Source organism: Poecilia mexicana, unplaced genomic scaffold (assembly GCF_051168715.1).
Source record: "Poecilia mexicana isolate PSO_F unplaced genomic scaffold, ASM5116871v1 scaffold_10, whole genome shotgun sequence".
In the NCBI taxonomy this organism is placed as follows: Eukaryota; Metazoa; Chordata; class Actinopteri; order Cyprinodontiformes; family Poeciliidae; genus Poecilia; species Poecilia mexicana.
Genome location: NW_028263379.1, coordinates 6,797,932 through 6,823,372, shown reverse-complemented (window position 1 = coordinate 6,823,372; position 25,441 = coordinate 6,797,932). Strand labels below are relative to the sequence as shown.

The 25,441-nt window shown below is 37.1% G+C and overlaps 1 protein-coding gene across 1 annotated transcript in view; it reads left to right on the top strand.

Annotated features, from left to right (window-relative positions):
- Positions 1-2,020: 2,020 nt before the first annotated feature.
- Positions 2,021-25,441, top strand: part of fstl5 (follistatin-like 5) — a 192,898-nt gene continuing 169,477 nt past the window's right edge. The window contains exon 1 of the mRNA XM_088009371.1: positions 2,021-2,516. Coding sequence (XP_087865497.1) covers positions 2,494-2,516 — 23 coding nt within the window. The 5' untranslated portion in view covers positions 2,021-2,493. The remainder of the gene's footprint in view (positions 2,517-25,441) is intronic.

The following is a 25,441-nucleotide window of genomic DNA, read 5'->3' as shown; positions in this document are numbered from 1 at the left end:
TTGGCCTGAGATAGACATTCTTTTCTTTATATTTCTCATCCAGCATGTTCTTTAAATCCAGTTTAGTTTTGTTAAAAATTTCCACTTTTTGCTTTTTTTTTATTTTTTGTTTCTTTCCCATTTGTTACTCCATGTTTTCACCCACATGCTTTTGGTGACTCAAAGAAGAAAATTCCTACAACTTATTCTAATGTTCTAACAGGGCCGAAGTCACAAATATCAAAATGTGCTTGAAGTGACAATTAAAAATATCACAAAAGCCCCAAGAAGCAAATCTTTGCTGCAGACCTTGGGTTGATAAAGAAAAGATTATTGTATTACTGTCTGAAGTTCTGGTTAAACTTTAGAGGAAACTTCTGGCCCAGAACAAAAAGAAGCAAAGATACAAGATGGGGAGGAATACCAAGTTATAATCAAAATTCACGATTTTGTATTCAGGAGTTCTGTTTGTTGTGGCATTATCAAACGCCACCTACCTCTCAGTCCTGTTTGTGGCAGAGGTCAGTCACTATTTGCCATTAAAGGTCAACTGTCAAGAAAACGTAAACACATTTCAAGCATCTGTCTTCTTGTTTATCCACCTTCAACCAAGGTGAGTCGACGACCTCTTCGTCATCAAGGCTGCATGTGCATCTCAAATCAATCTGGATGTCATCATAGAATGAATTAGTTTCAGTTAGTAAATTCAGAAAGTGACACTTTTCTTATTTAGATTCATTCAGTTTCAAACTAACATATTTTCATCAATTATATCAGTTGGTTTAGATGATTGATCCTTGCAACTAATGACAACTCAATATTCAGTTTTTCATGTAAGTAGAATATTCAGTTTTTAATGAGGAAATACTATGCCATGCTCCTCTCATGATGAAGACTCCTGACGTCTTCAGCAGAAGCTGGACTCAAGAATGTATACAATATATGGATTTCAGTCAGTAAAATAAATAAATTAACAAATCTATTTACCATCCCATTCACCCACAAGTTCAAGAAGAACAAAAGCAAACTTCCATCTTCTGTTCTCACCTCCTAATTGCCTGGGGACACAACAGATACCTTCTCAGCAGTTGGGACAAGTCACATGAAAACAAATTAGCTATGGAGACCAAACATAGACAAATGAATCCTCATTTCTTCCCAGGATAGAAGCAGTTCTTTCATGGGGAGTAATTCTGGAACTTTCCCTGTACCACAGTAGGAGGTTTATCCTTGATCCAGTTAATAAGAATACATTCCCAACCCAGAAACAACAGTTTACCACATACTTTTCCTTGTAAATAAGCTATTTTTATTTCTTTTGAAGGCAAAAAGAAATAAAAATAAAAAATCCAGGAACTCTTTCTGACCTGATTCTTAAATATTATTCTCAATTCTTGAGGTGTGGAAGTTCAGAATTATTAATTATTTTTACATTTCTGGAAACAGTGGGGAAAAAAGTACAGAATTCTTTTTAATTTTAATACATGAAGGACGCATGAGGTGCAATTTTATGCAAATAGGAGCTGTAAATAAATGGTGCAGAATTTGGTGCTGGTTTTCTGGCAGGCAGTTGCATTGAAAATGTAACTTTATTTTTGAATAATAAATTCCACAGGTTTCCTTGTTAAATAAAGAGAGAAGGTGAATTGTAAATATTTATCAAGGTACAGTAGCCAAATACAGTAACACAAAATTTGACAATACAAGCAGCTATGAGGTACACTAGGAAAATAAAAAAATACCTCATTTTTTATTTATTTTGCATTGTGACAGGAGGACTTTTCTGTATTAAAATAATAGAAAATTAATAGACACACACATGTATGTGGACTTGGATCTTTTTATGAATATTCTGTCATTTGGAGGTCATACAGAATCTGGGAAGTGAGTGAGTGAGTGAGTGAGTGAGTGAGTGAGTGAGTGAGTGAGTGAGTGAGTGAGTGAGTGAGTCCATAAAGAGTCCCTTTTCTCACTCTTCCCTCTTCCTCCCGCTTGTTTCTCCACGGAGGTACAGAACCGCTCCACTTTCCCTCTGTCAGCCCGTCCTCGCTTTGCTGCCTACTCTGCCTACTACGGGATATTTGTGATTGGCTCCTGCCCTGCTGCTCTCCCGCCCCCTCCGGTGGTTGTATGTAAATCTGGCCGGGACTCCGCCAGCGGGTGAGGTTGGGGCTGGTGACTCCTACTTCTGCGACGCACACGAGATCCGAGAGCGGACGAGGTGAGATCGCTGCGCTGCCGGAGCTGTCCACTCCGCCTTGGTGCTGAACTCCACCACGTCTCTCTCCCCTCGCGCTGGCTCTACTTTACTATATTTTTGGAAAGGATTAACACCATCTGTTTCGGCCGCGCATTGGCCCAAACTTCTCCCGTGGACGTCCCTCGCTCTGTCCACGCCGGAAATTACCCCACAGTGTCCGTGGATTTGAGCGGCTGAGCTCCAGGTTACCACTTTGTTGAGAAGTATTGCTTTGATCCACTCACTTCTACTCCTGCTTGGATTATCTTTTCTGGATGTTATACGTCTGTCCACACCGGTAAGACTTAAATCCGGTGTTTGTGCTTGTTTGTGTGTTTTATTAGGACTAATTGTTAAGCCCCATCCGGTCAGACCTCCCTCTGTGAGAAGTCTCCTCCACACGGTCTGACTCGCTATCAGATACAGAGCTTAACCCTCATCATCGCTGAGGCGCCGAGACTCTTTTCCAATAATCCAGGAGGACTCTCTCTTCGCCTCAGAAAATATAATATCTTCCAATCTGCCGCTTTGTGCTTTTACCATTTCAATTTACCCGGCGCCAGTTCCGGGAGCCTCTAACCAGCTGATATGAGGCTATCTGAAGTTGGGATCAGAGTTGCTGTTGTTCTGTGAGAAGGGAGAGCTCACACTGAGGCACAATCACTTCACAATACCAACACAATCAATCTTGATGAAGACGATTGGAGGCACGCTACTTTGCCCACTGCTTTTAATTTATCCGCTTGGTACTTAGTGTGTTTTTTTCCTCCTTGGCACGCTAATCCTTGAGTGACACCGTTAGCGGGGCAGGGATTATACTTTTATTTTTTATCCTCAGATTTGCGCCGGATTCATTTGGCTTCATATTACAAGCCCCAGGGCCGGAAATGGTCATGAAATTCTGTTGTCTGGGTCTTTGCTATACATTTGAGGTGGGTTGTTGCATATACCTCCTCAGTGTTTCAGCAGATGGAGTTAAAGCCACCTTAAAACCAGATTAAGTTCAGCTATTGATAGGACTTCACAGCTTAGGTCTCCTACAAGAGGGTTCCATTGTTGTTTAAAAGCTATTTCTTGAAATATGTGGTTTAGACAAAGTCACACATGAGACTGAACATCATGAAGTACTAGAGAAGTCTGAGACAACACATAAACCTATGCCATTATTTTCACAATGCACACATTGCAAGCTGTTTTAATATTTCAGAGAAATATCATTTTTAAATAGTTTCATATGCTTTTATTTGCGTTTAAAATCATTTTGTCACGTTTGTGAATTTCTTCTATGATGAAGTCCTCTTGCTGACAGAGCTTTGCATTTTCAATCCCTCTTATCTGACCTTATGTGCTTGGATAATGTTCAATACCGTTTCTTTTTTTTACTTTCAGTTTGAATGTTTCCAAGATGAAGCTTTCAGGAACATTAAAGTGTCTCTCAAAAGTATTCACACCACTTGAACCTGTCCACATTGTCACACTCACAATCTTTCTTGATTTTTTGGTGTTTTTATGTGATAAATCAATGCAAAGTAGTAGAAAACATAAAGTGAAAGGCAAAGATACATTTTCAATATTTTCTTCATATATCTGAAAAGTGTGAGATGCATATCTACTCAGTTCCCTTTTTTGATACCTTTAGGCGAAATCTAGTGCAACAAACTGCCTTTGAAAGTCACCTAATTAGTACACATCCACCTGTGTCTCATTTAATTGCAGTATAAGTACAGGAGGTTCTGTGAAGGTTCTGTCAGTTGGTAGAGAAATTAGTGAATAAAAGTCATGAAGTCCAAAAAGCACAGGAGGATAAAGTTAGGCTTAAAAACAATATTCCGACCTTTGAACATCTCAGAGCACTGTTCCATCAGCCAACATTAGATACGAGTATATCACAACCGTAAGAGGTAGAGTCTGTCGATAGGGCAACTATGAGTCATGCATTCCACAAACCTGGCTTTTATGGAAGAGGACAAGAAGAAATTCACAAGAAGTTGCAAAAACATGTGGACAAAGCCGCTGCAGTCAGATAAGATGAGCATTTTTTGAGGGGGACATGCACATCACCTTGATCATCTCCTCTGTGCTGTAAAACATGGTGGTAGCACATCATCCTATGTTAATGTTTCCAATCAGCAGGAAAGCAAATGAAAGACGGAGTGTGTTAAATCCCTGAAAATACCTGCATGAGGCTGCATAAGTCCTAAGAATAGAGCAGATATTCACCTTCCAGCAGGACAGTAGTAAAGTCAGAACTGGACTGGAAAAGTTCAGATCAGGACTGTACAATACCAGTTACCAAAAGCCAGTGATCTGCATGGGTCAGACATGTCCCTGCTCCATCTAATTCAGAAGGTTTAATGAGCCCCTCAGCATGTAATCAAGTTCTGCAGGACCATGCATTTAAACTGTTTATTTCACATGTAGAATAGCAGCTTTAAAGGACTGACTTTAGATAGCACTGCTTTAAATAAAAATACATTTGTGTGGTCGAGTGGCCAAGTCAAAGTCCAGAAGTAAATTGAGAATTTGCAGCAAGACTTGAGAATTGATTTTCACAGATATTAATCATCCAATCTGAGTGAGCGGGAGTTATTTTTTTCAAAGAATGAGGGAAAGTCTCAGTCTAGATGTGCCCTAAAAGCTTTAATTGCAGCCAAAGTTGGTTGTGTAAAGTTTTGACCCAAGGGAGCTGACTACAAATGCACATTACTCTATCCAGATTTAAGAAGTCTGATAAAATATGCATAATCTTTTATTTGCTGGCCAATTGTGCTTTCGTTATTGATGTCGGTCTGTCATATTAAGTTCCAACATAAAAATTGTAACAGAAACCAAAGGGTCTAAATATATATATATATATATATATATATATATATATATATATATATATATATATATATATATATATATATATATATATATATATATATATAAACACTTTACTCTGGCAAAGGCTAAGGTCCCTGTTTTCATCATCTTGTTTCTAAGAAATGCCAATCTGTTTGGTCACTTTATTCATTGATAATAACATATCTGTGAAAAATGTCAGGAAAAGGACCACATGTCTCAATAAATACTTGAAATCCTCTCAGAGGCAGCTTTTGCTCTCTAGACTTTCCGTGCAATTCCTACAATAAACAAACACAGACAATCTGCTGGCTAAATGAAACAGTAATTAACATTCTTGCAGAGATTATATGCAGGCTTCAGAAAGCATAGAATTCGAACATTCAGCCATCTGCAGGCTGCCACATTCCAACTTCAATCTCTTTATCCAAGCAATGCATTCACTTTATCTGTCAAAGCTCTTTGAAACTAACAGATAGAATCTATTTCCTCTGGTGGATAGATGGATATGCAGTTACAGTTTTGAGACTTTGCTCACTAATTGAATCTCAACTTGAAGCGAACAAGTTATCTATCATTGATACATGTTATGTATTATGTATAATACACAGGACTATTTGATAACTGGTAACTTACTAAACATGTACTAAAGGCTGTTTTGTAGAAGAAATCTGAGCAAGAATAGTGCTTCTGTAATCATTATGGGTATTTTCCTCAAAGACAACATTTAGAGTAATGCACAAAACCAAGAGGACAATGACAAAGCCAAGCAGCAGATTCAGAAAATTCCCACTGGGAAAGCACTTCTCTCAAAAGCACAAAGACCAGAAAAAAGTCTTTCCTCTCTGTCTTTTTTATCCAATAAAGCCATTTAATAACAGGTAGGGAATAGGTGCTGCCAGCCGTGCAGGTACAGAGTTAATGGAGTTGCTCTGCTTTTCATTACAATGCCTTCCATTCGATCACCACAGGGACGGAAAGAATTCAGAGTCAATAATTCTTTTCTCCAAAAGAAGAGGAAAAACTGGGAAACTGATCAAAGCATTTCCAAGGTTTGAGTGGAAAATTGCTCTCCGTAAGGGCGTAGGCGCCCCATGTCGACTACTGGTAATGGAAAGGGTAGGGCAGATTCAATGATATAACAGGCATGCGGTGGTTTTTGGTGGTAAAATGCGCTACCAGTGAAAATGGGAAAATTTGAAGGTTTTAACATTTATCTTGGATGATGGAACACCGGAGCTAGTTCAGGGAGTGCTGTAGGATGTGTTTATGGGCAACCTTTGAGAGCAAACTGGTTTAAAAAGGATGTTTTCCTGGAGTGTTGGTCTTTGTCGTTTTGTGCAACCAAAAATGCTTCAGTTCAAAACCAAGACAGGTTGGAGAGATATATCTGTTTCACATCGAAAATGTGTTTCTGTCCACTTATTCTGCAGTTTCTACACCATCTATAGAACCAGTCCACCCTGAAAGAATTTGGAGATGTTACGCTGCTGACTTGTTTTGTTTTCTGAAAGATGCCCCAAGCTGGCTAAAAGTTTAAATATCAATCATATTCATACTGAAATAAAGTTACTGTGAACATAATTGTCATGCTGTGGTTGTTGTGATCTGTTTTCTGTGTATTTATTTTGAGGTTTTTCTGTTAGTCTGTTCCCCTGTGAGTCTCTGTCTTCCCTGTTGATTGTTCACAGCTGCGTCTCGTTTCTTTGATTACCCTCTCAGTGTATTTAGTCCCACCTGTTGTCTTTGTCTCTTGTCGGATCCTCATCGTGTAATGGCGTTATGTGTAACCAGCCTGTTTCCCTGTGCTGTCGTGTGTTTGTTGTGCTCCCCGTTGTTCTGTCCCTTGGATTATTGTCATTAAATCATCATCATCATCACTTTACCTGGGTCTGCCTGCGTCTTCCCTCACCTCACCAAACCACCATCATAACAGTGGTAGTGCAACTGCTGTATATGTTGACTTATAACATAGTTAAAAATGCACATACTTTCAAAGTTAGTTTGTGCAATGCTTGTGAGCAACAGAAAACCTGAACGCAGAATGCAGGAAAGTTAGGAGTCATCAATTCTTTGAGTGAGAAATCAAATAGAAGACATCAAGCCACATGAATAACACATTAATAACACAGACATGTGATAATTAGTAACAGCAACCAGGTGTAAAAAAAAAAAAAGACAAGCAAAATTACAGCTTCCGCCAGCGCTTTTTTTCACATCACTTATGCTAGCATATCCAGAGCCAGTAGAGGGACTTTGTGGTGGGACTGTTGGTAGCAGTGCTGCCTTGCCTTGCAGCAAGAAGTTAATGGGTTCAAGTTCTGACTTTGGATTATCTGCATGGAGTTTGCATGTTCGTCTTGTACATGTGTTTGCATGCTTTGCAGATGCCAGCCGGTAGCCTATCAGGTAGCACTGTGCCCAGGTATCTCAGCTTTCAAGCTGCATTTTCTTTAGAATATTTTAGAAATGTGCCACTAAAAGAATCTGTGAATTGGACAATTTTCCCTGAATAACTTGTCATGTTTCACAGAAAATTTGCAAATAGGTGGAAGTCCATTGTACTTCTAATCTTACTCAAAGTCATGTAAAGATGTACACTTTATAACCTTTTGTGATTTACACAACATGTTGTATGTTCTGGTGCCCTCACAGACTTTTAACTTAAACATCGTATTTCTGTGACTATAATCTCAATAAAACCAATGGGCTGCATGTCAGAATTAATTCCTGACCAGAGTTCATTTTGACTGAAAACAAATGTCATGTACTTGTCTAGTCCAGAGAACTCCAAACACTTTACACTACATTCATTCACTCATTCACAATGATGGTGGCGAGATACGCTGCAGGTTGTTTTTCAGTATCACCACCGGTTGCTCTCCAGTACGGTGGGTAAAAAGTCCCACTCAAAGACACATTGACTGAGACAGAGACCGGCTACAGGACAAATCCCTTCATCCAGAACCATCATCCCCCCTCTTTAGTGAAGTGGATCCTTTATAATTTAACTCTCTCATAAGCTTAAGGAATCAACTTTTTGTACAATATTGAACAAATTTTCAGAGATAGAAAAAAAATTCTACTAAGCTAAATGAAACCAAATATTATTTTTAAGATCATGATTTCAAATATTTCCAGTACATATTTTGACAAGCTTGTTGTTTGTTTTCTGCTTCATCACTTACTCCATCCCACTTCAACAGTGACACTTGTAACACCTCTTTCTTTCTTCTTCATCTCCCTCCTCACTCTCTTAGCTTTGCTCTACCTTCTGCCGTCTCTCATCTGTGTCTCCATGTTTGTCTTTGTTGTTTCCTCCCTCAATGCGAGGGATTTTTATTGTGCAGTAGACCCCAAAAACTTTGAGGTGTGTTATTCTGCCACCACGTTTAGAAGACACTGACATTCTTTTCTCCTCGGATGCAGAAGCTTGTTTGATGATGTGAAAAATGTGTTTTTTTTTCTTCCCTTGTGCTTTACAAAGCTCTTTTTTCTTTCAAAGAATTTCAATGATGCTTCAAAAGATGCAAACAGAAACAAAAAGTTTCCACTTTTCATCACCATTTTCCCCATGATGTTAAAGAATATCTGCTCTGTGCATTCAGAATCAAACTAGCTATGTTTCGTCTGGCTCAAATTTCTTTTTATAGCTGAAAGAATCAATATGAACCTTACAGTACAAACAGCTCCAGATTTGTGAGGCATGACCAACTCTTTCCACGTCTTGATAGACCTACAAGTTTATTGTTAAATTGTGACTATCACTAGCCTTTTCATACAGTCCTGCAGAACGGGGGTTTTGTGGCTCCTGTTAACGGTCAAGGCTGGGTGAAATACTGAAGCGGCAGAGCTTGTTGGCAGATGGTGTGAGGATAATGGAAGTAGCACAAACCTTAAGGGTGAGGGCGAGCCGGCTGAGGTTTCTGTTTTAATCCTGTGGAGGACAGTGGTGGTAAATAGGCTTCGAAGCATTGCAAAATGTCTTAGAGCTCAGGGCCATGAGGAATCCCTTAAAGTGACATGAGATCAAATTCAAGGAATGGAACATGCAACAGGACGAGAAAAACTACAACATTTGAAACATCTGTTAAAACGACTAATTGTTGAATCAGACCAAAAGTAACACACTGGTCACTTTATCCAGGAACAAGTTTAACTGCTTGTCAGCAAAAAAGCAAATTATATAATCATCAAGGCAACAGAATGGGAAAGAAAGAGGATTTCCAGGTTCATTATAAAAAGGTTCAATATCCTAAGCAGATAATTAATTCAGAACACCTACAAAGGTTCCCTAAGTCTCTCAATGATCTCTCAGTCTGGGTCAGTAGGACATACAGTCAGAGTGAGCTGTAAAAGATCATTGCTATAGAAGCTGATTGTTTATTCATAGAAAATTGAGTGGAAGGATAAAGTGCCATTGGATAAAGGTACACCAGTAACAAGGACATTGGCAGCTTTGAAATGATTGCGAATCAAAGTCCCAACACAGAAGAATCAATTATTACGTTCCTTGTTTCAGTCTACTCCTACAGCAGAGAGCTTGGTAGAAACATCGAGGGAGAAAAAGAATTGGACTGTTGTTCAGTGGTCTGAAGTCTTCTTTTCATATGAAGGTGAATTTTGCATTTCATCTGGAAAATCAAGGTTCCAGAGACTTGAGGAAGAATGAAGAGGTTACAGAATCTGTTTTGTTTGGAGTCAGTGATTATTTGAGGTGTAAAGTTGTTTTGTTGGTACACTGGGCTTTCTGACTTTCAGTGCTGTCATCTGCCAGGACATTTTAGAGCACTTCATGCTTCCTTCTGTTTACAAGCTTTATGGATATTCAGAGTTAGTTTTATAGTTGGACTTGGGATCAATCCACATTGGCAAATGTCCCAAAAGTTGTTTTAGTGATCATGGTGTTATTGTGCTTGATTGACCAACAAACTGGCCTGAGCATTGCATCTCAATTATTTTCTGTATATATAATAATTTCTCTTTGGGATCAATAAAATATTTTTGAATTTGAACGTATTAAATGTGAATCACATCTTAGAGAAACTGTTGCCAGAGAGCCTGTTTGCTGCAGAGTGAGCAATCTGTTACTCAGCTTGTTGCTCATTTGGGGCATTCCAGTGTTGACATACAGAAAAAGTTAGACATGAACTTTATTTGTATGCTACACAAACATTTTAGTGTTTGCTATTTGTGTGTATTGAACTGTGACAAGATTCTTCATTTGTTTCTTTTTCTTCATTTTTTCATGTTTTATGTTTGTTTCAGTTGTAGCTTAGGAGGCCAGAGAGTTGTGCTTTGCTTTTTGTCATCTCATGGTTCAGCTGATCTCTGTACCTGACGACTCAGCCAATTCTAGGTGTCCAATTGGAAAATTACCAACAGGACACCCACTGTAGGCTGTCTTAGCCTGTCAAGCTTTCCTCCCTTCTGTGTGAGTCTCTTTGCCAGTCAGCTCTTCCTTTTCATCATGTATGCGACTAAATCAATGACATGCTTGTCACTGATGTCTGCCCTGCTATGCTCTCTGGGATCCTTGCTGCCGATTTTCCTGCTTCAGGCTTTTCATGCAGGCACATGAAAGGGCAAAGGGGTCCCAGAGCAGCACAACGCCGTAACTGTAACTTCTGAAGAAAGAAATATTTAAAAAATACAGTTTTTCCTGAAAGTGTTCCTGTGTAAAATACATTTAAGTAATTTTATTTTTACACTCAGGAGTCAGACTGTTTCATTTAATGTGTGAAAACATACAACATGCTAAAATGACCAAATGAATAAACTGAGGCTAAACTACAAAGGTTAATAAATCTATTCAGTCAGAAAGTAAGCGCTAAAACTAGATAAAATCTAAAATATAAATATAATTTAAAGTAATTTAAAGTAATAACGCATTTGATCTGAGTTGTGGTTGTTATGAAACTTCAAAATGAGTCAAATATGTCCTGTGGTGAACAAAAGAAGAATATTTTAAATGGGAAATATCAGGGATGATGCACGTTATGGAAGACTCATTATCTTGAAATCATTTTGAAGCAGATAGCTCAATTTTATTCCCCAAAAAGTTGGTAAAATATCTGAAAGTGCAAAAATCATGAAATACTGAAGGAGTTAAACATCATTGATATTCCTGAGATAGGAAACAGCATCGTGTTTTTAATTTAGACAGTGTATACATGGTGTTATTCAGCAATGAGTTCCAACTGTGCTAAATACAAACTGTTGCCATTATTCAAAATGAACCTATAAAACAGTTTAATTCATCGGCAGGCGCCACATTAATGAAATGAACAAACATAAGAAATAGAAAATTATGTTCATCACAACCTGGGCTTACAGTTAACATGAAAAACAAAAAAAAAAGACATTCAACATTTTTCTGCAAGGGCACAAAAGCTGCTGTTTCCACCTCAAACAGACACAAACATGTATATGTATAATATCCAGAACAACAATAACACCACTCCTCATTCCACCCATCAGCAGTTCAAACCCCCCCTGTGGATCCAAATGAACTCCCAATGATTATGTTATTTTCCCTGCTGAGTGTCTACACTGTCCTGGATCTCATCTGCTGCTCCTCTTGTGAATGACATCATGAGAAAGCAGGTTTCAATTAGCCAAAATCTCCAGAAACAAACAGACATAAAGTTTGTTTGAGGTGCTGTTCCTAGACTGATCTGTGAGCTGCAGACTTCTCAGGGTTGTTAGCAGTGAAACATTGAGGGGGGAGGCAGAGGAAGGTGTCAGGGTGGCCTGGCCCTGCTTCACAAATTAATAGCATCACAGGTTGCAATTCATCGTTCACTACTGCTGCCGCCAAGTGTGTTGGCATTGCCCTAGGCACAGTGCAGTCATTCACCTCCTGCTGATTATGTAATGATTGTTAACAATGTGAGAGCCGTGAGCCTCTGCCAGGTCTCGTTCAGCAGCATCACACCGGCAGCCTGCAACTACTGACATTGGAAACGGTCAATAAATTAAAAATCTATAAAAGAGAAGTCAAGGCCTGTCCTGCCTCTGCCTCTTAGAGGCGTCTGCTATTGTAAATGATTGCAGTGTTGATCATGCAATGCCATGTCCTACTCAAAGCTTTGACACTCTGAAAGTAAATGTTTTCTGTGTGAAGAGGTACATCTTGGTTCTCCTCTAAATTATTAATAATTGTATGTTTTGGATGTGTTTGGAGGTGCAGCTGGAGCTGACAGAACACAGTGGGCTGTTTAGGATTCTCAGATTTCGAGCCAAACTAGACAGGATTCCTGCCCATGACAAAAGATATATTAGAATCTCTTCATTTTCTCACTGGGCGCTTTTTTTCAGAGCTGTGATGAATAATGCACACACTCTAAGGATGAATTAGTTCACATTTTCATGCAGTACAAACTGGCGGCTGGGGACTGGGCGCATGCAGTGATCTATCTAGTGTTAGTTAAAAGGCTGCCTTGGTGGATCAAACACATATGATTATACTCTGAAAAAGACTTGTCACGAGTGCCAACAGAAGGCTGAAAGAGATGAAATTCTGTTCGTTTTCATTCAAAAATTTGATGCACAAATTAAAATCAATTGTAGCTTCTGGTTTCAAATTGCCTCCAAGCTGTAAGGCAATCTGTTTTTCTAAAGCCTTTATGTGTCAAAGTTATAAAAGCCGAAGACATGCCAGAGGGATTAATCACTACCAGAAAAGACATGACTCCTGAACTCTTTTAAATTACTTATTTTTAGTTTCAGGCTTCTGTTTACCAATTTGTTTGGAAAGTAAAAGCCACTATGTTGTAATTCCATGTCATGTACATGTATAGAAATGAAAGGCTAATTCAAATAGATGCACATGAAAAGAAACAAGATCTGCAATTTGCTTTTACAGCAAGACAAAACACATTGTGACACCTAAAAGATAAACGAAATCCATCAAAACCCCTGAGAATAACATGGCTTCTTCAACCTCAGCTGAAATTCCCGTGAAGTGGCAGACAATCATGTTTTTATTTTTAAAATCAAACACAGAAAATAAAACCTGGCATGATTTGGTGAGACAGTCTTGTTTGGCTCTGCCCTCGTGTTTGAGGAGATCAAAATCATTTGGATGCTAAGAAGCGTTTGTGTTTCTCTCTTGGCTCAACACAAAATAGTTGCCAGAAAGGCATATGGGAGACAGGATTTCAATGCCAACCAGAAGTCAGCAATTCTACAAAAAAAGTAAGAAAATAAATTAGTTTATTAGAGAGTAAGTAAATAGGAAAATGAGATACAAAATAAATAAATAATTTCTTGAAGTTACAAAATACTTACAAGTAGACTAATACTTAAACAAGAAAAATAATTTATTGAGGTTCATTAATAATAATATAGTTAATAAGTAAATAACAATGTAAGTAAATAAACAACTAAATTAGGTAGACATATACATTAAATTAAAAAAACGAAAAGATTAACTGTGTGGTGCTTTTAAGTATGAAAGTTAAAAAAAATGTAAATAACCTTAGGAAGCTAAAACATTATATAAATAAACCAGTAGGCCTTCAGTAGGTAAGTAAACAAAGATTCATATAATGTCATTAAGTTAAAAATAAGTAAACTGCTGAATAATTCTGTTTGTAAATAACTAAGTAGTACAAATAGTAAATTTAAGTTAAGCAGTAAATTTATATGCTATTTATTTATTAAATATATCAGTGAAGAAATTAAATATCCACACTTAAGTATTTTCTGTATAATGATGTGTTATGTCTAATTCATTTTCTCTTGACTTTGTTTAAGTGCAAAGCCATAAACAAATCTGAAGGTTCACTACATTCAGAAAATGCTAGTCATAAGTTAGAATAGAAATATCCTGATATTGTCATGATTTTCAGGTGTACAGCAGCAAGTTACAAGCAAACAGAAAAAAATAAGAATAAGAGACTGTACAGTAAGAACACAAAATACTCTACAGTTATTAAAAATAGCATATTTAGATCCAAAGAAATGTGCACCTGAGCAGGTCTATTAAAAGAACAGTATGTATAAAAACAGTGTGTATCTGTGCTTAGAAACCAGCAACAAACTACCCACACAAAACAATAAAGACTGGAATATCAGCATAGATAAAAACATTTGTTTTTGAACAAAGGTTCTTGGAAGCCATAGTACTGGTTTAGACAAATCGCTGTGGAAAAGTATTTGTCTGTGTGTATATAGTTAAAATATAAGCAGCTGAAACTAGAAGGACTTGGACTGTTGATGTGTTGAACTTGACGTGAACTGAGCTGAACGGTTCTTCAAAGTCTGAAGCTTCCCAGTGGTCTCTAAGGGGCTGAGCAAATATACGGCTGAGTAAATAAATAAGCTAATGAATAAGTAAAATAGCAAAAAAAAATTAAATAAAGAACATGCATAAAATTATTAAATAGGTAAGTAAATACATGAACTGGTCAGCAGATAAGTAAGCAAGAACACTAATAAGCAAATTAATAAATTAATAAATAAATAAGTATAAGTGAGTTAGTGAATAATTGGTTCAGTAAATACACAAATATGTTTTGTACAAGTAAGTACTAAGTATATAAGTATGCAAGTTTATGGTAATGGGTTGATTGTTTACGTTTTTGTAGTCGTATCAACCAATCAGAGTACTTCATTTCAAGACAAGAGATTTTAGATTTTTTAAAAATGAACATCCTAAGTAGGTAAATTTGCAGATACTTAATTTTTTTATGTGACTACTAACTTGACTTTTTAAAATCAGGTAAGACAATAATCAAGCAAGTTAAGAAACAGAAAATAAATATGTAAAAAAAGAACAAAGTAAAATAAATAAGTGAATATGAAACTCATTCATTGATGATACTTCACATGTTGGGTTACCTTCCTTCTCCTCCCAGATTGAACATGCCACAAGCTGTCTGGTAATCACAAAGAGATGGAGATGCTTGTCGGATCCCTGAGTGAGTCTCTCTGATCACTGAAAGCTCTTGGTCCATAAAACTAAACATCTGGAGTCAAGCTCAGAACGAAACAGGCTGCTAAATCAGAAAAACATAGAAGATGTAGAATCACTCAAGCATTGACCAGCTGAACGTTAGTTACCTTTGCAAGCTTGTTGTTGTTTTCAAGACCTTTTCCTTCTGAGTTTTAGCTGTTTTATTGTCTGCCAAATGTTTACTGTGCAGAGTCTTATGAGGTGTACAAAGGTTGTGGTGTAACGGTAGTTTGCTGAATCGATTTAAGGCACCTGCTGTCTGTGACTATCATTTAAAATCCGTGTTTGATTTCAGAGGTTTCTCCACTTAGATTTAGCCTGCCTGCCAGGATTTATAGCAGATTAACTTTTGAAAGTGATTTAGCTTTCAGGCTCTGCAGTCCCTATCAGGGCAGAGAAATATAACTTTCTCATCCTCCATTTCTCTCTCTGCAGCCTCAAATATTCTCACGATCACTGAATATTCGTGACATGCAGACCATGATTTGTTTCGTTGACCCCTTGCTTGCTTGGCAGGCTGAGTGTATTGAAAGTTAATTAGAAGTTTGGATATGGAAACAGATGATTAGCAGAAATGGAAGCTTAAAAATAGGAGGTCCCCCACTGGATTGGTACCTTGTATTCACACAGAGCAAAGACTCCCTGTGTGAATTTGTGACATTCTTTCATCATGGTAAAGTATAACTGTTCTGCTCTGAGGATTTATTGGGGAGACACGAAGCACCTGCACAGACTCAAAGCTCTGTGTTATCAAATTTTATATGTTTGAATTATATCTGAATGAAATAGATAACAGTCTCATAAAGTAGAGGTGGGGATGATGCATTATGTCATCACAACGTGCAGCCAGCAATCTTACACAAGGGTCTATCTCCTGCTTTATCTGTCCTGTGGTGGGATGCACTGCTGCAATCGGCTTGGCATTTGGAGCCAAATGACTCGTGAATATCTGAGTGGTAGTTTTCTCAAGGGGTCAGAGGGAAAGCTGTCAACCGCGGGTGGCTGCATCAAAGCTTTAGTTTGCCAGGGAACTCAGAGGCTTGTAAATGTGGGAAAGGAGTTAATTGATGGACGAGTTTAAACTTCATTAAATCCCTAATGGCCATTTAAATACATCATAAAAGTCAAAAACATAATAACTCTGTATTATTATGTACTGAAACAATAATATGTTGCAGAAGTACCTTATGTTTCATTTACAGTTTGTTGTAGATCAGGTTTAATGTTAAACCTGAGGCAACTTTACATGTTGAGGCTTAAGATAGAAGTGTTGTGTTTTAACAGTCATCTAACCTGGCTATTGCCTTCCTATGCAGCTCTGCTTGATTCTCATCTCACCTTGGTGCTCCTTCTGGGATTTCTCCCATTGAGCTTGACTTCTCAGGCAGAATTTCAACCGGGTCAACCAGTAGAAGTTGTAACATCGATTTTCTGCGCTGTTGTAATTTGGTAATGGCAGCAGAGTCAGTGAAGGAAGCCATTCAGTTCATATTGGCCAAATATTACGCAACCAAAGTCTGAGAAAGAGGAATGTTTAAGACATTTTATTGTCTACTGCAAATACTACAGTATGCCTTTGATAACAACTACACAACTAGACGACTAATTCAAAATGCAACATTTGAAGAACTGCCTAAATTAAAGCATTGGACTATAAAGGGTTATAGAGCTACTTTAAACACTAATTTAATTACTAAGGGATCATCGGCTCACTTAGTAAACTGATCTCCAACTTTGTTCTCTTCACCTGTTAAATTATCTGAATTTTATGCAGTGAAACACACAACAGGTGAAGATTGTTTGCTAATTTGATTGGTTGGCTATCAGGTGAGCGTTGTCTGAGCCTCAAAGTAAACTTTTTAAGTTGGGGTTCAGTGAGCGTGAAATTAGCAGCACGCCTCATAACACAGAATCACACATGAGAGCCGCCCTCAACAAGCAGTTTTATCGACTACTCATTGAGCAGCCCACTGTGAGTGGGTTCACAGCACCTCGCCAAGTTATGAAGCGTCATCAAAGTGTGCATTTTACCACAATTACAGAGTTGTTTTTTTTTTTTAGCTTTAGACATTTTCTTTTTCATCCTGATACAGTTGAATCAATCGTACATCTGAAGAAAAATGATTTCCAGGAGTTGCCATAATAACTTGTGCAGTCAAAGATAAGTGTGACATTTTACTTCTCCTATACTGGTTCAAACCTCTAACGTCTGATTATGTCTTAGTGCTTGGTGATGTGAAATGTCTAAAATGTTTTTTTGTACCACTGAGGGTTCAGTAAAACAATTTTTATATTGAAATGATTAAACCTGAAAATATTTATGGTGTGTTTATTAAATGAATAAACTTTGGCCGTTAGCCATATAGGCATTTATGAAATGGATATATATCATATCCATTCATAAATCAGTTGTTGAAAATCAGTTTAAAACAACATAAAAGCAAACAATATGGATATGAATGTGGCAGCTGTAGCGCAGATATGTGAATACAAAAGAATAAAAATATCCTTTGTTGTCCCACTGTGGGGAAAATTCAGGTTTACTAGTTACAAGGTTAATCAAAGCATGCACATTTAAACTAAGAAATATAAAACCAGAAAAACAAGATAGAGGGGGAAAATTTACAACTTAAAAACAAGAATCCAGTAGAGTAATTTAAAAATTACTGTTTAAAAGAAATGTGCATATGTGTAGCATCACTTATGATTAAGACAATAAATAATGAAATAATATAAACATTTACTTTAAATCTTTCTCAAACTAATTAAACCATAAAAATAAAAATCACACAGAAAGCATACATCATGTAAAACTTAACTTAAAACTTTAAACATATTAGGGGTTTGGTAAAATCTAATTTAATTTTATTTTTAATAAATAAAAACAGTTTTTATGTATAACAAATCAGACACACTGCTGTAAATTCACGTGGTTAACAGGAATCTAGCCATCAGATATTTGCTCCTTCGGTCGACTTTCAGTTGATGCTCACTGCGCCTGGTGTGCATGTTAAAGTTAAATAATCCTTCATCCTGCACATCTAATGTCCATCTTTACCCACAGTATTCATCCATGAACCAGTGGTTCTGATCCATCCACCACTTGACGCGCTAAGTTTGCTGATAATTCACGTGCCACAACACTTTGATCACCAAAAAAACCAAAGACAAAATGAGAGGTTGATTTTCATAAAAGTGTTGTCTTAAGTTACTCAATAAAAGTCTTTAAATCTGCTAAAAAGGAAATATCCCTGGCTAAATATTAACCAGCAAGTGATCACTGGTGCAGTACAGTACTCTCTATATGTGCACAATGTTGTAGATTATTTAATTTCCTTTCCCTTTTAATTTACCAAAGTATCTTTGAATTGAATTTGTGTTTGTTGTTTGACATAGTAAAGGCATTGCCCTCCATTTTGAGAAATATGTTGTCTCTTGCTGCTCATCATCACACCACACCGCTAACAAAGAGGTCCAGAAACATAGAAATAGGAGATGTTTTTATATGATGTTTTTCTGAATGTGAGATAATAATGCCCCAAGGCCTTCCACACTTTTTGATCAAACATTCACATACCGATACCAAATGTTGGCACAGTGATATTGTGGAGTACTCTGTGTCATTATTTATACTCTTAATGCAGATTGTTCTACAATGTGGTTACAATTTAGTGCACATAAATGAATACGTTTGCATAATGTAAATATTTAATCCAAATCCCTCTAACAATCTGTGGAGGTGAGTTAATTATAAGGAGACAAACAATTTTGTAAAATTAGACAGATTAAAACATTAATTATCTTAATGAATTAGTCCATTAGTGTACATGGTCATATTTGATAGATTATGGTGATTATAGGAGCTCAACTGCTTCCTACTTGGACTTGGTCCAGAATGTGAGAAATAATTAAGCAATGGCAGGTTTGGGCTTAATCTGCAGCTGAAAGCAGTTATTTACAGATACAGCATAAAAAGACACATAACCTTTTATTTTCTCACCTTCTGACTTTACATCAGACTAAACCTTACCTGTCCAGTCAGTTAAAACTATCCAAACAATTTTTATTTGTTAAATACCAGAATAATTATCTTTTTTAGACTTTTTTTAAAGGGACAGAATTATGCACAGTCAAGTGACTATGTTACTTTAAGCTGTTATAATTTTGTAATGCTGTATATATCAAACATTACTTAAATAAAGTTTGACTTCACAATTTTATGCCTGGAAAATTTACTTCTGTCTCTTTAAGAAGCTCCTACCCTTTCTGACACTCCCATATAGATGGGATCCAGACCTCCACAGTCGTTTTATACATAGAATAGAATAGAATAGAATAGAATAGAATAGAATAGAATAGAATAGAATAGAATAGAATAGAAATAACAGTCCAGATACCTTGAGGGACCTAAACTCTGACTGAGTTGGTTGGGAATGGTGATGATTAAAAAAACAAGCAGTTTTGCAGAGGAGATATTGTGGACACAATCTGTGTGCTTTAAATCAATCAATCAATCAAAGTTTATTTGTATAGCACATTTCAGCAGCAAGGCATTTCAAAGTGCTTTACATAAGTTTAAACAGTGAGAAAGAAAAATAAAAAGAAAGTAATAAAAAGATAAAAAGAAAAGATAAAATCATTCTGTTGGACTTCCTGTCCATTCAAGTTATATGATCTACGCAGACCTTCCATTTCTTAACACGGGTATTAGCCAGGCCCCGCAGCCTAACTGGACAAGGCCTCCAGCCTTGCAGCACCAGGCTCCGTCTGCCTGTTTCGCGAAAATTTTGCGCTAGGACTTTCGCTGTCCTACGCAGATTTTGTGCATTAATTGGTTACCTGTTAGAGTCTAGAATTTACAGGGTTTTATATACGCGCCACACTTTTTGTCACGGAAATTAAGCGCCTGTCGTCGCTGGACTCCGCAGTCCGTTTAACACGGGTATTAGCCAGGCCCCGCAGCCTAACAGGACAAGGCCTCCAGCCTTGCAGCACCAGGCTGAGCACTGAATAACACTGAACAGGGCAAAATTTATATACTTTAACACAATATGTTAATGAGATATTTGTTACTATTTTAAATGTGCTCTAATGATGAGTCTGTGAAACAGTCATTAAACCAGTCTATCCCTCCAAAGCAAACCAAAAGCTCAACTCACTGATCAGAAGTTTTCATTGGTAAACAGTCTAAAAATGTTAGCGACAGCGGCACTACCAGGAGGTCTCATAGTGTGCAGAAAAATGAGCTAAATGTATAAAATGCAAATATATCTCCTGAATATAGATCACATGTAAATGAAAGGTTGCACACAAAGCAGAAACCATGTTAGCTGTCAGCAGATACAGCTGCCTGCACAGCTGGGAAGCTGCAGAGGAAGTGCTCACACTGCAAAAGAAAATGCCATGCACCGTCACTCCAAAACATCTGTCAGCATGTCATTTCTAATGAATGGTGGGTAATTATACAATGATGGTTTTGTCAGTGGGTGGCATCGAACCGCCCAACTCTGGATGTGTGACAAGACTGTTCTTGTCGCTGTGTCCCTCTGAGACAAGGTGGTGCAGATGAGACGTCATGCCAGAATTTCAAATTCAAAATTGAGTTACGTTGGAATACAGTAGTGATGTCATAATCCGACTTTAGAGAACATGGATGTGCTTATTAAGGCGGCTTTACCAAATTGTAAGACTGCATTAGCAGAGAGGGAAATGATTACCTTTGGCGCTGAAGGTTTTTGCAGCACATTTGTATTTATGTGTTTTGAACTTCTAGAGAAACAATTATGATCTGTAAAATTATATGTGCAGAGGGAAATGCTTTAATTATTTCTTCCTTTTGAAGCCATTTGTGAACTAATTAGCATTGCACAGCTTTTATTACAATAAAAAACAGAAACATTCCCCAGTGTTCATTTATATTTCAATTAATCATGTAAACAAAATGAAGCAACCTGTGAATTTTTTTCTTTGTCAGTTAAATGCATTTACATTAGATGGTCTTCCTGTTTTGTTTTACTATTAAAAATTACAGTGCTTAGTGAAAGGATTCAAATGGGAATGAAAAAAGTGAAATATATAAATTAAACAGTTCATTTACCAATCAGTTTGTTTTACCTCATTATGTTCTTTCAGAAAACAAAATTTGCCTCTTGTTGATATTGCTGAAATTTGTTTTGTATGATCCAATTTGAGTCAGCTGAAACATTTGTTGTTCTAATCACATGCTTTATTGTATAATTCTTCAAGAAAAATAAAAAACATCCTTAGCTGGTCAGGAAAATGCATTTTCTGCTTCCAGCTGCTGGAGCAGCTTGTAATAAACATAGGGACCGGGCAGTTATCATGAGTGGCGACAGTTACTGCGTCTGTGCAGATGAAACAGTGCATAAGCACAGAAACTTCATCAACACAATGTCAAAGAAGAAGAATGTAACGGCGCGTGCCAGAAAATTTAATAGGCAAGTGATCTCTGGCAGCACAGTGGTAAATTTCTACAACCGTGATTGTGTTGCTCCCAGGCTGCTGCCAAAACAAAGAGGGGAGATCAGCACTACTGTACACTCATGCTTTACTGCAGTCTGCAAAGCTAGAAACACAAAGGCCAGAGAAGAAATGCTGCCATAAAACAAAAGCTCAACATTTGTCTATAACAAGAGTTTGGTGGTGCTATCATTTTGGTTGTGCACTGGTAAGGAATGGAGAAGAAAAACAGGGAGAATCCAAAGTTATTTGGCAAAGGTTCAGGGGGGCTTTCTAACTAAACTGGGCAAACACCGACCCCATAAGGAAGAACTGAGAGACTCATTTGACTTACAAAGGAGGCAGAGTGTGTGTAGACTCGACATGTAGTTGTACTGAAATGAGAAAGGAACCCAGTGTCATGGAGCAACCCTGAAACTTGTTTTGGTGTACTCTTTCTCTCAAAGTGTTAAAATATTTCATTGTTTCTATTATTGTTATGCTTTGTGAAAGGTTGCAATTTTTTTTATCTCTTCTACAAATTTAAGGATGTGAATTAAAAGAGTGGAATGGAGGTGTCTGGATCAGGGCTGCAGAAAAAAAACATTTCTTATCCATTTCAACAACAAAATTTCACTGAGAAAGTTGCTTCTGGTTGACATCTGCTGTTTCAGTCTTGAAACAACTTAATGAGTTTGCTAAGAGCTTATCTTCTAAAATTTTTAAGGCTGCATTAAACAAGTGTCACCAAAAATTATAGGTACAAAGAGCCTAAAAGCACTTAAATAATTTTCTAAGTTATAACATATTTGAATATTTTGGATATATATGAAAAAACCTACAAATAGAAAGATTTTTCACAAATGATTTGGATTCACATCCCACAGAAAAATCCATGAATCACTGAATCTGTGAATATTGAACCATGAATTGACAGGGCTTATTATATATTGTCATTTATCATCAGCAATTTTGTGCTGATGATAAATTTGTGATATATTGAACAGCTGTAGTTTTGCCCATATAAAAGACGTAGAAATAACAGTTTAGTGAGTATTGGACATTTATATAACCTATATTACCTGTACACATAGATGTACATTAAGTGTATTGAAAATTGGGATAAAAATCTTGGAATATGATTTTAGATCCTGTTACTGTCAATCAAATCTGATGAAAAATGTACTTTCTTAATGGAGAGCCACAGTCAGCTGATTTAAAGTAAATACATAAATAAATTCATTTAAATTAGGTGTTTCTTAATAGCATTATGCAAAGAGCTATTTTGTTTCTGACTTGGTATTCGACAGCTGGTGAAGGCCATTTCAATTGTTTAGCTGCTGAAGCTTTGGTTCAAATGCAAACTTCAGTGTTGACTTCTTCACATGGAAGAGTTGGGAACTGTTGGTGTTGAAACAGCCTGTTAAATCCAGCACACATTGTGAGATTTCAAAACCCATACAGGACTTGAACATGTCACACTGTGAGAGCGCGATATAACAGTAACTCTGTAACACTGCAAATCAAGATACCACACAGTACGAGGTGCTGCTGCAGCACAATGCGTCAGACAAATCCATATCTGTCCATCAGTAAATGGACAGCAAGTTGTGAAAGTTAATACACTTATTCTAAGGGAAGCTGACAATAATAGACGCACAAAGGAGGAGAAGAATCAGATGTGGGTCACAGCAGCAGTCACACAGCACCATGCGCCCAGAAAATATCAGACGCTGCTTGTTGCAGGTCGACTTCAGTGCATGTTTGTTAAACTGAATGATCACAGACCTGCGTTTTAAGCTCATGACCAGAGATTTTCTTTCACAATGAAAGATTTGCTTATGACAATTGCACAGTGTGAACCCGGCTTTCGGAATTTACCTGGAAAATGGTTTTACTTCTTCAGCCAAAAGGCCTTGGAAAACACCTGCCAGGCTGCAGAGGAAATGAAAGCTGTGTTTTGAAAAATTCTTATATAGGTGTATTTACTAAAAAAAAAAAAAAAATCATTTGATGTCCTTCTGGTGCCAAAATGAAGAAAATATAATGTTATTTACATGTAATAATTCATAACTGCTTGCTTTGTGAAAAATGAGAGTCTGCTTTATTTTGTTCAGTTAGTATTTATATCGTCCATCTACTCATTTACTATATGAGCATGAACATGTTTTAAGTACCACTAAAGGCAGACCTACAATCGGTACTTCTACTCTGAAAAACTGTTGACTGTTGTCAATGGTTGTAGGCTCAGTACATTCAGTCAGTATGAATATGGTTGTATTTTTTGTTTCTTTTACTTGATGATGTTTTTTTTTCTGCTGTATAATATTCTGTTGCATGATGTTTTGACATTTCCTGCGTAGGTTGCTGGTTATAAACAGATTTTTTTTCTCTCAATTGGCCTACCTGGTAAAATAAAGGCTAATTAAAGAAAATACTTTGGTACTTTTGCCAGTATATGAGAACAATAAGTAAAGATCAGATGACATTAGGAATCATTTTCTCTAAGTCTGGAAATGAAGTCACATTTGAAACAACTCTTGGTTGGAAAAAAATAGTCCTTGTCTAGTTAACATATTTTGGTAAAAATATCTTTCTACTAGTGATTTATTCTTTCTAGCATAATGATTTAGCGGGAACCTTAACGTAAAGCTGGCTTGAACTGTTCAGGTTACAGAAAAGCTGTGGTTATGATGCCGATATTTTCAAATAGCTGTGTATTTATTCACAGACAAATCTTATGATTAAAGTAAATCACCTGATATGGGCTTTTGTATTCCATTTAAACCATTACTAATCAAACCAAAACATACTTTGGGGGCCTGTAGGTTCTTGCTAAGGTCTTGAAGCAGGTCTTGTATGTCTTGCATCTGAATGGTTGGATGCAGAAAGTAATTTGAAATGACTTGATTGTTCAGGCACCTGATGAGAAACGATCATTCCAGCTTCATGTGCTGATTGTTTTTATAAATCTGAAAACTCTTGGTTTGAGTTCATTCAGTGGAAAATTATATCCGTTCTGTGCTGAAAATAATTTATGAATTTTAAAACCAATCATCACAGCTTGGCAACTGCTCTGTAAATTAACTATAAACAATATGACAACTGTGTTCCAAATCCTCATTAACGAATTAGCAGCACGAGCCTGTTATCAGTGTGGTAATTAAAATCTTTGATTAACACCACCTGGAAGAGAGGAGAATATTTTTTGTCTTCACTGCTGGAATAGAGCTGGGAAAAGTTTAAAGTATTTACTAATGGCTTTATGCTACATCAAATTCAATAAAAAAGTGAGCCTGATGCTCCTGAATCGATGTTACATGCTGTATCTCTTTTTTAATTTATGATTTAGAACCTATATAACGTTCCTGCTCGGTTTATAGCACATAGTTATAAGGTTGGTATCTGAAAATGTGAGTCCTGTGAAATAAAGTCTTTTATAATCTGCCTATAAATCTCTACCTTCTTCTTGTAAAGTTTACAGTAGGTCACTCATCATTTCTGGGAGTGTGGGAATGCTTTCTCTGTGCCGTTAACACTTCTGGTCAGTTGTTCACACTACAAATTTGGGAGAAAGTACTTTGCAGAGAATCCAGGCAGCCTTTTCTGCAGGGTAGAGGATTCACTTCAAACACTCGATTTCTTCTTGCTGGTCTGAGAATATACAGTGAGCGTAAAATGTTTCATTCTCCAACCAAGTCCACTAACCTCTAGGCAAGTGGTGCCCTTTTTTATGAACTCACTTTACCGTTTATTAACTGACTCGCTGACTACGGGTTCCACAGAAAGAAAGGGACCACGGTCCGTTTGAGTTGGAGATTTCCCAGCTGTGTTGCCATCAGAAGGCAGAAAATGCTATCGTTTTCCCCTCTTGAGGTCTGATTCATTGTCATGCACATCACAGAGGCAGATCAAGTTTCTCTTGAAGCGCCACAATAATAACAAAGCAGGCACAGGTG